General features: G+C 41.9%; 2 protein-coding genes across 2 annotated transcripts; both read right to left on the bottom strand.

Moving 5' to 3' along the window:
• Positions 1-1306: 1306 nt before the first annotated feature.
• On the bottom strand, positions 1307-8608 carry chata (choline O-acetyltransferase a). Its single transcript, XM_030772426.1, has 14 exons — positions 8561-8608; positions 7789-7980; positions 7094-7212; positions 6027-6080; positions 5610-5790; positions 4629-4806; positions 4067-4236; positions 3685-3785; positions 3387-3515; positions 2887-3009; positions 2596-2737; positions 2113-2175; positions 1775-1912; positions 1307-1585 (listed from the first exon to the last, which is right to left on the bottom strand). Exons 1-14 carry the CDS (start codon positions 8606-8608, stop codon positions 1307-1309), a joined length of 1917 nt encoding a protein of 638 aa, XP_030628286.1.
• A 2251-nt stretch (positions 8609-10859) lies between these two features.
• On the bottom strand, positions 10860-12419 carry slc18a3a (solute carrier family 18 member 3a). Its single transcript, XM_030772955.1, has one exon. It carries the CDS (start codon positions 12417-12419, stop codon positions 10860-10862), a length of 1560 nt encoding a protein of 519 aa, XP_030628815.1.
• Positions 12420-17661: the final 5242 nt, after the last annotated feature.

Below are 17661 nucleotides of genomic sequence, written 5' to 3'. Positions count from 1 at the left end.
TTAAGCCAGTGCATCACTGTCCCGCAAGTTTCTCACAACTAAGCAGTTGCAATTAAAAGTCATATTCTTTCTCCAGTAGTGTGTGTGTGTTTCATAACTGCAGTTGTAATGCAGCTACAGACCTTAAAGTGCTAAAGAAATGCTATTTTATCCAGCGTTTTACAGTAAACGTAGTCTCAGCAAACATGTTTTGTTCATCAGCTTGACCTGTATGTCAGTTACATGTACAATAACTGCAAACATGTTAAATCTGCATAACCTTCCATAATGTTTATGACAATAAGCTTATTTCAATTCCTCTGACGGCTGTTCGTTAAAATCTCCCCCCACTTCCTTAAAAGAAAAAAAAAGTCAAGTGTTTGGCAATCAAATATATTTTATAGGTTTCATATCTTTAATTCCCTCTTTAATTCATTTGTTTAATAACCTCCACATGAATGCATAGTGTGCGTTGTTCCTTCCTTATTAACTCTTTTACCACATAACCTCTTCATAATATGTGTCGTCTCTCAAATGCCAAGAAACGTTCTAAAATTCTGTCTCTATTTTTGTGCAAAAAAGGTAATGTTGACAACAGAGGCATGGACTCATTCGCAGCCTGTTTGGTCCCTTAACAGATTACTAAACCATATTCCAAGCCTTGCACTGACTCATATTTGACATATACAAGTGACATGAAGTTCTCACATAATTCACCACTGACTGATTTATCCAACTCTTAAATTCAGTTTTCAGAATTTGCTCTTGTGAGACTGACAGTACATGTGTGACATTTGGCGTAATTCTCAATGGCAGGTTCAGTCTACTGTGATGGTCTAGCCTTTAGCAGCTATGCTGTTGGAGAACTGCCATTGAGCTGCTTCTGCTACACTTACTGTAGCGCTGCTACACTGAAAGACAGAAGGGTCAAAAGCTCTATCAACTTTTTGCTAGTGAATTTACCAGTGATGTAGGGTTTTTTCCCCAAGATTATTGCTCAGACATTGATACTGTCACACGAATCTTGCATACACAATAATTTATGGCTACATTCTTCTTGATGACCTTTTAAAATTCTTAACATTATTATTTTTCTACTATTGATAACCATGTGTCGTGATCTGAAAATGATTTTTCATCATGGATAAAGCACATATGCTGTGTTCCTCACAACACCCATAATGCCATCAGGAATCAATTTTTCTTTGATGCAGTAAAAACGTCAATGATGTTTTGAACATTCATACAAAGAGTTAACTCCAGAGTCAGAGTTATCCAGTACACGCATCCTCACAGCGAGTCACAGTCAGCGAGGGCCTGCTCCGTCCTATGAGTCGCTTTCGTTATTCACTATCTTGGGGACACCCTCTCTCTTCTCAGCGGGTTTGGCTGCCTGGGCTGCAGCGTTGCATTTAACACACAGCTCTCCCATCTCCCCCAGGCACTCCACCAGAGCTCTGACGAACGCGTCGGAGCCGGTCTCGGGGCTGTCACGGAAACTGGACACGCAGAAGAGAATGTGGTCTGACTGGGGGTTGTAGCAAGTGCCGTATCCATTTGGGACCACTGGACCATAACAGCAAAACATGTCCACAGTGGTGGGGACCTATGCAAGGACACACACACAAACATACAGTACATACATATATACATTTATAACACCTACAGGACCTTCTGTAAAGTCAGTGTTTGTTTGTTTGTTTGTGTGTTTGTTTGTTTGTTTTATTTAAATTTGTGAGACACTGGCTGTCATCTCACAGTGTTGTGATATTATTTGAAGGATTTGTATCTTGACCTGACTCGTGGAGAGGATGAACTGGTTGCTGACGATGTAGGTTTTATCTGTGAATATCTCTGGACTCTCCAGGTTCAGCTCTTTGGCCATCTCTCGCAGTCCGAGCAAGTGATTGTCTATGGCCATTCCCGTGATAGCCTGGAAGCATTTACTCAGATGTCACTGACCGAATGCAAAGATTCAAATTTCAATCCAAGATATAAAAGTCACAGACTCAGAGGCAGAGTGATCAAAATAAGTAAGCAAGAAGGTAGGCCGGGTGTTTGTTGGGAAGTTGTAATAAAATAAAGCAAACTGATAAAAAAAAAACCAAGCTCAGTTTGTCAGTTTGGACTTACCAGAATGGTATAATGGGTTTGTGCATTGATGGCAGCCCATAGTTTTTCCATTTTTTCATTGTCCTAAACATATGAGAAAAGTGTCACACTTACACTTCACAGGTAAAGAAAGCACGTTCAAACTGGGACGGCTGGTGCACTGGTGCTGTAACCTCTCTTCTAACGAATGTATGGCTTACATCAAGTAAAAATCTGAACATCAGTCGGGTACATTTACTGTTTGGTTTTTTGTGTTTTCTTGAGGACAAAAACAACAACAACAACAAAAACACCAAGTGAAACACCCCAGCCCCCCAGTCCCACCCCCCAACACACACACACACACACACACACACACACCACCACCACCAAACCCAACGACACTGCTCCTTAATGTGACGAATTACCATTTTAAATTAGGTAATGCCCTTTGTTTTAATGAACTAGGCTTAACAGGTTGAACCAGAATGGATGTGTGCTGGACAAACAGGGAGAGTGACGCACAGCGAGGTTAGACTTCCCATCCGTCATGGCCTTAACGTACGCCAGTGCCTCACAGGTCGCCGAGCGGATGTTATCGACTCGTCCCTCCTGAAATCGCCGAATGGACGCGCTCTCGTACGTCGCCACCGGCTTTCCGTGGCATCTAAATATAGAGCGAGTATGTGCAGTGTTTTTCTGATAACTCTGGGATTGAATTTGACACTAAGAGAATTAGAAATTGAATCAATAGGAACAGCTAAATCTGAACTGGTCTTAAAATCAGCTGGAGAAAAAGTGATAAAACAGAGATACCTGTAAAATGCGAACTGCAAGGCGACTTGAACGTAAGCATCAGGGCTCATCTTCTGTTTCTTGATGAATTCTTTTCCGTAGCCGCCGAATTTATGGACATTCATGTCTAAATTTCTGACCAGCCTAAATGCAAAATCACATCGCATTCTGTACTGTTACATCTGCCTAAAGTTCAAAAAAAAAAAAGAAGGAAAAAAAAAGTGCAGTCATGGATCAAAGTGATGAATGAAAATAAAAATAAAAATAAAAGTGTGTGTGAAAGTTTTTAGAAAAGCTGATGACTGGTCAGTCTGACTGTCATGCGACAATCATTTTTCCAGTTTTGTTTGTTTCAGATGTTCTAACTATTTCAACAAGTGCTAAATACCTAGTGAAAAGAAAACACATAGCTAGAAAGTCGCACTGCTAAACTGTGAGCAAAAAACATGTAATCTGAAGATCCAACACAAAACTACACCTTCGTGGACGGGTGAATAATGACCTGCGTGGGATAAACTTGCCTGTGCAGATTGTCTGCAGAGGCGCTGAGTCGTTCGTGGATTTCAGGCGAACATTTCCAGCGCAGTCGTCTTGGGGCTGGTAGCTCGCTCACACTTGCGGCTCTGACCAGCTTAGACGGGCTGCCCTTCCTTAAAGGAACATGAAAACAGGTCTTACTGTTCTGTATACCTTGTATACCCTCCACCGTAAATACGATGTGTCTTTTTCATTGTCTTATACATCCATTCAATTGTTTTGTATGATCAAAACCATAGTGAGATTGCTGCTTTGGACAGCAACTTTTACTGTGCTGCTTACATGTATTTGAGAAGATACTCTGTGCACTGAACCAGTACGATTCCCTCAAACGGAGAATGTTCACAAACAACACCACAGCACCCATCAGCGCCTACGACAAACTGAGAGAGAGAGAGAGAGAGAGAGAGGGAGATTGAATGTGTGTGTGTGTGTGTGTGTGTGAGTGTGAGAAAGAGACAGAGAGAGAGAGAGGGGTTGAATGGGAGAGAGAGAGAGATTGAATGTGTGTGTGTGTGTGTGTGTGTGTGTGAGAGAGAGAGAGAGAGAGAGAGAGAGAGAAAGAGAGACTGTTTTAATGGCAGAGGCAGGACTGTGGACTCTCACCATATGTTTTCTGACAGACGCCTAACAATTTAACAATGCTCGTTCTGAGATACTCCACCTGCATGGGTTTGTCGTACCAGCGGTTTCCCCCATTTTTCTCCTTCCCTCCTCCGTGAAGCATCAGCATAGCACGGTTAGTATCTGACAGCTCCACTCCACTGGGCGCATCAAGGCACAAGACACACAGACAGCGCTCAATCGTGTCCAGAGAATCTCGATTGGTCGAATCTGCAGACAATGAAAGGGGGGGGGGGGGGGGGATGGGGGGGGGGGCAGGCAACAACAGTATTTTTCTCTGGTGTTTCATGATGTATTCTTAACAAAGGTCTAAAAAATGTCTAAAATAGTTTGAATAGTGGATTAGAGGAGCCCCCTGGAGCAAGTTCTGTGTTTAATCAAAAGTGCCATAAATGTTTCATAGTGGAGGGAAAGGATTACTGTAACTGGTGAGAATTCATTTAGGTCATGGCGTTGGATAAGAATAGCGTCTCACGGAAATGGAGTGTCCTTATCTCTGTGTAAATAACACTTCTCCGCTACTTCAACCCATTTCAGAGGTCATCAGAAGACAGTGTGTTAGGTTCCAGAGAACCGCGGCGTAGCGCAAACCACGAGCGAACCTTTAATGAGGACGGCCCGAGCCTCCGCCCACTCCGTCCTGCCGTCCGACGTGAGCAGACCAATAGGAGGGAGTTGTTCCTCTTCGCTGTCTGACATTTTCACGATCTTCTCCAGCTGAGTGTACAGGTCCCTCTCGTTCAGCCTCCGGAAGTTGATGACAACATCGAGAACAAAGAACTGCAGGACAGTAACCAGACCGAGCGTTAGAGCTTCGAGTTCTCGCTGAGTTGCTGTCATCTAGTTAGAACGGTATTAAATGTATCCGCTGAGCGAAGGAATTGGCTCGTTGGCCTCGGAGCTACAATGAAATGCAAGGCACAATCCCGCTTGCTGGTTTAGACGATTAGCTCTTGCCTGGGACGCATTCTAGACTTTGATATGCACCTTTCCTTTCTGTGTTTCCGCAAAACGACCTCAGCAGGTGCAATATTGTTCCCGCGTTAGCGCTAATGACGGTAACGCTTTCGTTATGCGAGAACTCTTTTGCCAAAAATCATCTTTCCAGACAGACATCACATTAAGTGTGCAGGTTGTCTTTAATTACTGTTTCACACTCAGGCCTTTCTTTGGGCAGATGATGTAATGACGCAGTAGACTGGCCAGTTAAAAGGTTATAAAGCACAGCAGACATGTTAGTTCTTCTCTAAAGGCCGTAACTCAAAGGTTTGCCTTGTAATTAACAGAAGCACATGCATAACAATGTCCATGAGTCATAGCCAACCTCGTTAAGTCAGTGCGTTAACACCTGGCGGAGGACCACACTTGTTAATCAAACACGGCCTAAAATGACAAGCTCAGAAGAATCATCTCTCAACGTCTTTCAAGATGTCTCGACCTTGGCTGAAGTGTGTAAAATTTTGTGTGTGCGTTGTCAAGAGTAAATGCCAAGTCGTGATCACTGTGTTTTTCAGTTGGCCGTGCAGCTAGCTCAAAGAATATAGCATGCGACACCGTTTTGAAATCACAAGGATCGCCCAGACCTGGTTTTTGCAGGCCACTATAATGTGCTCTGGTTCGGGCATGACACTGCTCTTCTGGGCTACCAGGGTGTCCTTCTTGGGCCCAGGCAGGCGGTAAGAGCTGAAGAGCCTGTAGTACTGTTCCATACACAGTGGCGTACCGGCCAGCTGGCCCCGAGCGTAGTCAATTGGGAGCGCGCGCCTACAAACACACCACCAACCATAACATGAAACAAACGCATTATAAACTGACTATAAACGCATTACAAACATATCGTGACCACATGCATGATATGCAGACCAAATAACAAACATAGATTCCCTAAGAGGTTTCCCTCAAGATTCCCTAGAGGATTCACAGAGGACAGACATGGTCGTGACAATCAGAGGTATAATCGAGATATAATAGACATACACTACAGTATGTAGGACACCTACCCATCAAGCAAAGTCTTATATTCCAGTACACCAGAAATGAGATGAGCAGCAAATCTATTGGACAAGAACAAAGATCCAGTTACTGAACAATGATAGTTCTAAAATGAGAATGAGGCAATATTGAATACCGTGAAGGTACATCTTTGGGAATTGTTGTTATTTACTTTTCTTCTCTTGTTTATTTTTTGTGTTAGAAGATACAGAGAGGGAGTGCAGTTCTCAGAGTTAATTAAAGTTCTAACACACTGAAGTTATGGCTGTAATATTACTGCCTCCCACTTCCCTTTCACAGAAAAATGCACACCCGGAGCAAACACTCATACGCGGCTTTGATTCATGAGCCACTTCCGTAAGATAGCAGAACAATTGCTTTATCCAGATGATTTGTTTAGAACACAAAGAGGCTGACTGATGTCTAGGCCCAGAGCATGACACTCACAGGTCAAAAATTCATTCATCCCCACTGCCTGTATTGTCCTATGATGTAACACATCAAGGGGCCATCTTTTTTTTTTCTCCCATGTCTTTTGTCAGGAAGTATTAGGTAGCGCTGTGCACTAAAAAATATATCATCATATAAAATATATAATCATTTTTTCCCTTTGTTATTGTTTTTATGTCTGCATAGACACCCAGTGTAGAGACCTATTCGCTATTATTTGCCTGTGTGGTTCTTTTAAACGATGAAGGAATACTGAATATTGAGAGATTCTTGCCAAGTTACATGTATGGGTCTGAAAAGATCTTTTTTTTTTGCAGCCCTTAGACATTTTTAACTTTAGAATGTGTGAAATTCCTTAACGGTCCCCTGTGTATTTATGATCTGACAGAATTTATGTCAGATAAACATACAACAGTCAGAAGGCAATATATTCTGAACAGTGTAAAAAAGTTGGGATCAGACCCTTTTCAACCCCGTTGTTTGGCAGTTATGTAAGGAGTCTTAAACGAGCTTTTTACTTTTCATTACACTTTTTCAGTCTAATTGTCTGATTAAAGGAACGTAAGATGGATGTCATGGCAGTCATATCAGTTTTAAAGTGTCCCAGTGTCCGAAGGTGTCTTACCTGAGCGCATCACTCTGGGTCCTGAAGTTCTGCTTTGGAAAGACCATGACGGGACTGGAGTTGACAGGTAATGCTAACCTGTTATTTAAATACATGTCTTCAAGCCAGTAGTCATATACCTGAGAAAACCAAAGTTTTTAAACATAGTTTTGTTTTTTTGTTTTTTTTTCCTGTCTTCAGCACAGTTAAGTAGACACATATCATTTTCTGTCATTTTGTACCTGACTGTCACTAATGCTGTGCTATTTCACGAAGTCGGCTACCTTTGCTGTGGTTTAGGACGTGAAATAAATTTCTCTTTCCAAATGTAATAGATCGGTTTACCTCCAAATAATGAAGTGTTTAACTGTAGAGGTATTTCGATGTCGAGTAACTGATGAAAGGAACATGCATTTGGTGGGAACGAACACATATTATTTCCTCACATTTAGTGCCATGAGCAAATGTGCTTCACATTATGAACAGTTCAGATAAGCAAACGGATAAATCTACATTTTAACATTTATGAATACTCAAAGATAAATACATGAGCTGAGAAATCAGCTTAGATATTTATATTACTTATATGATTTGGGCTATATGAAAATCCTCAAAGATACAACCTCTTCTACATATGTCCTCCCACAGGCTCATTATCCAAGTACACATTTAAAGAGGATACTGACAGATTCTGTACGCGGTGTAACAAGCCTTACCCAGTTGGCCTTGACATCCCTCCTCTCTAGAAGTTTCTTCTGTAGGAACTCTCCCTCTCCCCCGGGGGCTCCAAACTTCTCCACAATAGACTGAGTTCTTCTGAACTGCTCCTCGGAGACCAGGTGTCTCACGCATCTCAAATACGTGTCCAGTGTCTGCTTCAGAGCGGGCACCGGCAGCTTGGGTAGGCCCTAAATCAACATATTGAGATGAGAACCACAGAAAAAAGAGAGAGAGAACACTCCTTCATTCATATTTCACCGCGTCTGGGAGGACGTCTAGTTCTGCAGCATCTGTTTTCTTTTCTCTGTTTCCCTTGGCATTGTTTCATGAGCTGATGAATCTGCTGTATTATCTGATTTCTCTTGTATGAGGTTTCTGCGGAGCAGAGGTAAAATGTTTTATATTCTAAATGCTCGAGGACACATTAAGAATTAAAACTACCTTTATTTGGCACTAGGTTTATCTGTGAACGTTACTGTTGCTTGGGGGATTGCCCAGATGACTGCATTAAGATCTAAATGAAGCAAATTGCCTTGAAAATTATACAAGAGTTGAGATGAAATCAAACCTCTGACTTGCTGTTTTTCTCCATATCCATGTCCTCTGTATGAAGCTCACACACTATCAAATATTTTTGCGAAATGATACTTAACCCTTCAAATAGCCTAAAATAGAGAACTGTGAAGGATTTAGTTTCAGGCAGAAGGACCGATTCCACGATGACAAAAATTAACTATATAATAACGCACATGAATAATACGATATTACCCTGGCATCTTCGTTGTCTCTTGATGGTATTCGTTCCAAAACCGGCATTCTCAAAGTTCTCGAGCCCAGTCAGACAAGATAAAGAAACCCAGAGAGAATCTCCCCTCTGAACGTATGAAAAAAGACACAAAAAAATCTTACATAAATTTACATTTTTTCCTCCCATGCCTTGCAAGTGTCTGTCCATAGTCAGACAATTTGACCAAGCAAGCTGTTGAATAATTCACTTAATTTCCCTTCGAACATAACAGATTAAAGTATTGTTATACTGTGATTGGATTTAGATTTCATTATTTCCTCAGCTTTCTTTATAAGTCATAAAGTTCTGAATCATTATTATACAGTCTGATTTAAGCTATAATATATTAATACTAAAAACACATTGGGAGAAGTATATCGAAGACGAACAGGTGTAGTACATTTACAATGCTTAAAAAAAGTTCTTTGACCACTTACCAATCAGATCAGATGCGCTGACGATTCCTGCGGAGGATCCAAAAGTTTATTCAGGTGCATTGCTTCTGTCAGCTACGTTAGGTTTTCTATTTAGGAAAGGTAATACTGGTCATGTCTTCCAAAAGGACTACAGGTGCACCCCTATTCCCATCCCGCCGCACACTATGCACGGGTTGTGTCCCATTCAGTGCGCGCCAGGAGTTCCTCGCTGTACTCAATAAAGATGCTGGTAGGTGGAAACCACTACTTCGCCCTGCCAACAAGAAAGCTCCTCCCATGCTGATCCATTCGTGGAGCACTTAATTTTTGCCGCTTGCGTACCCGGCCCACCTCATATAGGCTTGTCGCTGAGTGCTCGAGCCAAAATTTGCAGACACATTTCACTGGAGATTGTCTTGAAGTGACAATATCAAGACATTACAACCTAGTGAACTGTCAGCGTCTATTTTTTCATGACTTTATAACGCCGGATGAGCGAACTACATATTTCTTAATTAACTGCTTACAGTCTCTCTCTTTTTTTTCTTTTATGGAGCTGAAATCGTTGTGGCATATATAAACTGAATGATTCGCATTTTGGGAAGTGGCAGCCTACAAGTGGCCAATAACATCCCGAGGGAAAACAGTGCTGTTTTTCGTTTTTCTTAGCGGGTCTGCAGTTATACAAATTCACAGTATTAATGCCTGTTCTTTATCAGAGATAAATTTTGGAAGTAAATTAACCGTAAATAGGTGTTTTAAAGACTCAAAATAATTACTGGACAAACATGTAACCTATCGCTCAAACCAATTGTCTTCATTAATTGTTTCTTTAAGATTACTTTATAAAGACTATGGCCATACATTTAGTTCGGGCTTTGATTTTACGGGTTCCCGTATCAACGCGTTTAAAATGTCTTATTTCATGCTATTTGAACGAAAATGACTTCCTTCGGTTTGTAAGAAGTGCTTTCACTATCAAATTGATCTCTCGACGTTTTTCAGAGAAACTGGAGCACTCATAGAAATTGTATATTGAATCAACCGGAACAAACGAATATTACACTATGATTTAAACATTTAGTCGTCACGAGCACACTAGTGATTGCTGGACTCCGAATATAATCAGTTTGCGAATCATCTGTAAGTGGAGAAAAAAAATTAAAAAAGGACAAATACAGGGGACGCACAAATATTTACGAAATGAAGATATATGTTCACGTACTATACTTTTAATTATTTACATGATATACATGTATGTACAGTTTACTTCATATTTTACATCTATGCATTCCAGAAATAAACCCCAAACAAATACAGAACACAAACAATGAGACGCAGGATTCATGTCAGTTCTATCCCCCCCTTCCCGCCCCCCACCAAAAAAGTGTCATGTGACATATTGCATATTAGTCATAGCAGCACAAATCTGGCAAAATTATCCTAGTCTGTCTATGCAATTACTGTTAGACGCGCTTATTTTTATCTTCTTTGATTTATATGTGCCATTTATCCCTGAATACTATTTGAAACACTCTTTACAATGATATACAATAGTGCAGGCAGATTCCTCGTTGATTCATCTTTTAAGACGTGTTCTGTAGGATAAACCTAATTTAGAATCAGTCTGGGTTCAAATCGGACCGTTGATGACACTCGAATTGCATGGTAACTATTCCGGAGTTAGTCCTCAGACACAAAGGGTTTACCTGAAACGAATGATACAGTGATATACATCACACCGACAGACATACCACACTGCTGTGTTGGCATTGAAATATAGGTTTCCATCAGCCTAACAGGATTGTTTTAATTCAATAAGATATACAGTGATGGGTTGAGAGTTAGAGAGAGAGCTATCAGTTTATATGTATTCTGGTTCAGACGTCTCGTCCTCAGAGTATGGCCTTGTATTTCCACCAAACGTGCCGTTCTCATCAACGGGCACACAGTTGCCAGCTGATGAACTGTAGCCCTTCTTCTTGCTTTGACGTTCCTCCATTTTAATGGTATCGTAAAGTCCAGTGGCCCCCTCTTCCAGCAGCATGTTTCTCTCTGAATGGGAAGGTTTCATTAAGCACACGTTGCGCAGCAGCAGCAGCGCCGGCGCGTAAAGCACATTAGCCAGGCCCATACCCAAATTGAGTTGCACAAAGCCGAGGTCGTGGACAATTTTTCCGGCCACCACGGGGCCCAAGGCATAGGCGACACAATATGAAATATCCGCGATGGCGTACACACTGCCATACACGGATACGTGACGTACATCAACCAGAAACGCAAGTGTGGGTAACAACGCCGTGTCCACCAAGGCGATGCCAAAGCAGATGCCACATAAGGGAACTATCAGCTCCCCAAAGTTTTTACATGCCGGAACTGTGCAGGAGCTGGCACCGATTATAACCATACCGAGGGCTCCGTAGAACCACTGCAGGTGAGGATATTGGGCAGCCAGTTTGACAGTTACATAGACACCTAAGATGTGAGGGAAAAACGGTGGCAACCAAGTCAGTCCGATCTGCCATTCAGAAGCGTCCATGGTCTCCTCCATCCAGTTGGCAATGGTAGGCTCCAGGAAAGCCAGCGGGATGTTGCACGTCGTCAAAGCACCAGCTACCACTGCTATGTAGGGATCAATCATAAGTCTGTATATTGGGGTGCCCACTGGCATGTTCTCTCGAGTCCTGCTGGAGAACGGCTTGAGAACCGTCAGACACAGCATACCGTCCGCGAAACATATGCAGGCAAGCACGATGAACGGCACCCGTTTCCCGGCAAACTCATAAAGTACCCCTCCAAAGGGGGGTGCGACCAGGCTTCCAAAAGAGATAAACGCTAGGGCAATGCCAAGGGCTCGACTTCTTTCTCCCTCCTCCGTGTATTTATCAGCGATCATGGCTATCCCAGACGTGTCTGCAAACGCAGATCCGAGACCTTGTAAACTGCGCGCCACGAACAAAGTTGCGTAATTTTCAGCAAAAGCAAACATACAGGTTGAAAGAAACATGATCGAAAGCCCAATCAAGAGAGGAATGTCGTACCCAACACGGTCTATAAATGTCCCTGTCAAAGGATTGACTAAAAGCTGCAAGATGGCTTTTGATGCAAATAAAACTCCTATCTGCACATCGAGGTTATCTTTTTGTGTTTGATCTAGCGTGCTGTTTGAGGTATTCGTATGCATCTCTGCTTGAGCCTTCTCTGACTCTTTTTCTAGACGCGCAAGATAATCTGGTACAATCGGCACTATTACCATGTAAAGCATGTTATCTAACAAAAGTGCCACACATACAATGACAAGAATTATCCTTCTTTGTCGATTTGGATCTTGAATTGCTGTACCTAACTGTTTAGTTCTTTCGCCCATCTCTGATAACTTAACAGCGGCAGATTGAGCCAAACCACCAGATCCCTCTGAAGCCATGATTCTTATCTCCGGAACACTTTTCTTGTTTCAGACAAAGCCAAGAAGCTCTCTTCTAAAGCGCGCTATGCTCTCCTGAAATGCGCTCTGACTGTATGCATTTGATTCTCTTGTCCACTGTACTCACTGAATATTCAAGCATCAATGAGTAGACCAACTTTTTTTTTCTGCTTCACCTCAGCGTGCCGCAGTCCTTCATGGCTTTCGCATTTCCTCACTCGTCGTGACTTGGACGCGTTTCGACTTGGTCAGCCAGTGTTGTTCATTATATTATGTCCTTTTATGCCGAGAACCAAGTTAGCTCAAATACTCGCAACCAATTTAGAAATTCACCTGCGCTCCCCCCATAGCACGCGCAGTCGTTTTTTAGGGATTGTTGTTGGTAAGTCTTCCAACCGTCGCGTCTCCTACATTAAAAAAGACTCAGACACTTGTGTACCGCTTCATCATCCTGCTCCTTGCTCCGTTGCCTATAGTAAAGGAACACACTCGCAAGTTTGTTGATTGAAAAAAAAAATCGCTCCCTTTTTTTCTAAGGGTTGTGACGCACCGCTTGCCTGCCTCCCAGTGGTTCCCCAACCAGCTGCGTCTTTTATGCTAATTTAACACGTCAAACTGGTGCTCGAGAACTTTAGGCAGTGCATTAACTTTGATCCCACGACTTAATACAGCTCGGTTGGCTTAGTCACGGCATCCAATTCAATAATAAGTGATGAGAGAGTTTTTATAGACGAAACTCTATTATCTAATATTTGTTCATTTACATTAAATTTAATGTATTTTGTATTTTCCAGCCGTCTGCTGTTTATATTTTGATTTTTTAATGGAAATGGTCAAATAAAAAAAGAAAGAAAGAAAGAAAGAAAGAGAGAAAGAAAGAAACCATTGTATTAAAAATAACCAGGTTTGCAGGAGACACACTCTTTTTTTTTTCATTTGAAATCTCTACGGTCCACGACCATTTGATCTTTTTACTCACCAGCTGATGGCCTGGGACTTACTTGCTTCCTAGTCCTTACGCGTCCCCATATAAAGAGGGAATGATATATTCTGAACGTCGATATACGTTTAAGGGTGTGGATTTGTTTGAATTAGCACGAATGTTCTAAAATTTCACCAGCACAGATAAATCATGTTAATTGGAGAATTTGTGGTAGGAACAGAAAGGGGGAAGTATTAGTCTTGAACTAACAGCTTGAGTTTCAAATTGTCGGTACAATAAACCTTCTGTATACCTTATGTTACGCTTTGCGTCTGACTTTGGTGAAGGGCTTAATTCAAAATCCAGCACCACATTCGGATGGACAGCTCCTCATGCAATGAAGCAATCACGTCTGCCAGTCTCGGAAAAATAACTGACAGAGACTAAATGGAACTGCTTACACCACATGAATGTAAGCGACAGGCCGACGCTGAACAATCTTATTTATTTATTTATTTACCTCCTAATTCGGCAGGAGGTCCAAGTTTCGTTCACTGGACTGTGGCACCATCTTCCGTTTACACGTATCAGCACACCGCAAGCCTGGAGTGTCCCTTCTGGTAGAAGAACCTTAACGACATCTAGCGGTTCATGAAGCAGAAAGTTACGGTTGCTTTTCCACTAAACACGCGCTCTATCTGCTCTCATGTAATTTTTTTGATGACTGGCCGAAGCTTCAGAACCATAAATTTAAGCAAACAATCAATATTCTGGTCAAAAGTGGCCTAACGATTTTTCATCGATTATCAGCGTCTAAATCACTGTCTTCCGCAGTGAACATCTCTTCCAAGTTGCGTTTTTGTTAGTTTTGGTTCTGTTTACTTCCAATATGTATTTATTATTCAAGTACAGTAATGGTTATTTTTTAAATTGCACTGTACAGGGATTAGTGATTATGTGCGGAGGAACAGTGGTCCTCCAATATTTTACTTGTTAATTAGTTTAATCTGGTACAATTACAGCTTTAAGTATGTCTGTATCCCAACTTCAACCCTGAGGACACAAATTATCTCTTGAAATTGTTCGGTTTATTAAATTACTTGAATTAGTTTAACATTCATTAAATAATTTCGCTGTGCTATGTTTAATCACAATTCCGTCCTCTGCCGCGTTGCTAAGGCTGCAGGATGCTCACCACAAACTTCATCATTTAGTCTCAGCCCGCTCTCGCGCCGCTCTGCACGTGTAGCCTATTCAGTTTGGAAGAAAGCATTTCGAGTTTGAAATTGCAATTTTTACCTCTTGACACTAGATGTCACTGTTCTTGCATGTAAGTGGGCTACTACGGTAGGGAAAAATTACGGCCTCAAATTAAGTCTGAGTCAGTCTAAATGGTTTTACCATTAAAAGGTGAGAGTGGTACTACAGAGAATGAATTTATACACTAAATGCCTCAATCATACACCAAGTGCCTCAGTTACAATAGCAAAACAACATTAAGTAAATAAAATATAAGTAAATTTAGTTCCAAATTGATATTGATTTAAATACAGTTAACTGCCAAAATGAAGAAAAATCCCACGTATAATATTGTAAGAGGGTACTAGGCCATCCAATGCCAGCAGTACAGTGCCAGCATGTCTTAGCTTAGACACTGTACCTCTGTGGAGCCCCTACAGGGAAGTACGAAAGCAGCGGCATTCGATTTACATAGCTTTCATGCTCATCAGACTATTCAGTCATGGCTTGTGCCCTGTGGTTCAGGGTATTGTCATCCAGGAGGAGATCACTCCCAAAAGTATAGCAATGCATAACTATGGGAAGAAGGTGATGATTCATAATGGCGTTGACCTTGCCCTGTGAGAGTCTGAAGGGACCTGAACCGTTTTGGGAAAATGCACCATACAACCAGAACAGGGCTGCCAGAACCCTTCACTGTGGGAAACAGACACTCAGGCCTGTGGGTTTCCTCTGGTGCATGACACACAGGCACCCATCAGGTTACTGAGATCAGGGTGAAGTTTGATTTGCGTGGCTGAATGATTTCTCTCAAGATCACTGCCTGCGTTCTTTACACAGCCTTCCTCAGAAGCACACATTCATAGATACAGTAAAGAGTTAATAAACTGCAGTCTAACCAGAGTATTCCACTCTGGGTTGACCTTTATGGACAGTTCTCGATGACTGACGGCGAAACTGCCCACCCTCGTCCGAGACTGCGATGCAGTCATCTGATTCAGACACACTGTTACAAGGCAAGAAGAGTAAGTGTTTTATTTTGCATCTCAACCCAGTGCACTCAAAACTGAGCTGAAAAGTGCGTTCTTTTAAGATTTTACATGCTTACAGAAGCTTTCTCCTCTAAACATGAGTATACTCTGCCATGTGTTGTCTTGGCTTGTACATACGTTTATATTTTGAGAAGGAGATCAAAGCATTTTCACCGAACTCACAGAGGGAGAGAACTCTGTTTATTAAAGAAATCACTTTATTATATGAGAGATATAACATGGATAGATGGATTTAACTCCCTGGGAAGTAATTATGATATGTGATAGAGATGGTAAGGATGCACTGGATAACAGTTGTAATATTGTGTGAATTGGTATTACGTGAATTGGATAAATACAGCTTTGTAATCAAGTGTGGTCTCTTTTCACTGCTGTTGTGAGTATAGTGCTGTTACTCACTGGATCTCTCTCTCTCTCTCTCCCTCTCTCTCTCTCTCTATACACACACACACACACACACACACACACATATATATATATATATAAAATTATATATGCGTGTGTGTGTGTGTGTGTGTGTGTGTGTGTGTGTATGTCTTTTTGTGTGTGTATGTGCATGTGGCTAGTCCTTTACCCTGGTCTGTCATTGTTGTCTTTTCATCCATTGGGAATAATATGGTTTTAATTCTGTGTTCGAGCCGCAGTACAGGAGGACAGGAGAAGGAGGCGTAACGGCAGTGGGGGAAGGACGGGGGGGGCGGGGGCAGTGGGGGACTGGGGGTGTGTAGGGGGGTCAGCACCGCCTCCTAAATGGATTGGCTCCACTGGGGATCAGCGTTTTTTGCTGTTTTTTTTTTTTTCCTGAGCTTCCACTTTGATCTGATTTGAAACCAAGCTCTGGAGATGCATGATCAGGGCGGCGTAATTTTCTGTGGATCACCAGAGTCTTAGTGTTTGTTGTCCACACAAAACCTCTGTGCTACTGTGGCTAAAACTCTACTTTAAAAAAAGCAGAATTAAACAGTGCATTCGATCATGTTATGACCTCTGCTTGTCCTTTCAAGTGTTTATCAAATGTAACGGGTAAACACACACACACACACACACACACACAGACACACACACACACACACACACACACACACACACACACACACACACACACACACACACATATCTATCTATCTATCTATCTATCTATCTATCTATCTATCTATCTATCTATCTATCTATCTATCTATCTATCATTTTCAACATATCACATATATTTTTACATATCTATAGAATTCATAGTTATTTTTCAACAAGCATCTTGACACACCAGCATTTTTGCCTCACAATCCTGTAGAAAATATTTGTAATGCGTTCAAATCCTGATGGAAATGCATCTCATTGTTATTATAATGAAATGATACAATGTTTTGATAAATCATTTGAGAGTAAACAGATTGAAGCTTTATAAAGCACTGCTATTTTCCCTTTGTACTCGTGTCACACCACAGGATATGACATCACAGAGCTAAACAGGAGACAAGGCCAGACAGATGTAGAATACAGTGGAATTTATTTTATGTGTTGAATGCAGAAACAACGTAATTCAATTTGGGATCTTAATCTTTGCTATGAATAAAAAGTAACATAAAACAGTAATTATCTGTGTAAAAATGAATGAAGGATGAACATAAATATAATTAACAGTAAGCATAACAAACATAAACATTCTCCTCTCTCTCCCCCTACCCCACCTCTCTTCTCCTCTCTCTCTCCCTACCCCACATCTCTACTCCTCTCTCTCCCCCTACTCCACCTCTCTACTCCTCTCTCTCCCCCTACCCCACCTCTCTACTCCTCTCTCTCCCCCTACCCCACCTCTCTACTCCTCTCTCTCCCCCTACCCCACCTCTCTACTCCTCTCTCTCTCCCCCTACCCCACCTCTCTACTCCTCTCTCTCTCCCCCTACCCCACATCTCTACTCCTCTCTCTCCCCCTACCCCACCTCTCTACTCCTCTCTCTCTCTCCCTACCCCACATCTCTACTCCTCTCTCTCCCCCCTACTCCACATCTCTACTCCTCTCTCTCCCCCCTAC

The sequence above is a fragment of the Chanos chanos genome, chromosome 4, assembly GCF_902362185.1.
Source record: "Chanos chanos chromosome 4, fChaCha1.1, whole genome shotgun sequence".
NCBI lineage: Eukaryota > Metazoa > Chordata > Actinopteri > Gonorynchiformes > Chanidae > Chanos > Chanos chanos.
This window is presented reverse-complemented; position numbering and strand designations above follow the sequence as displayed.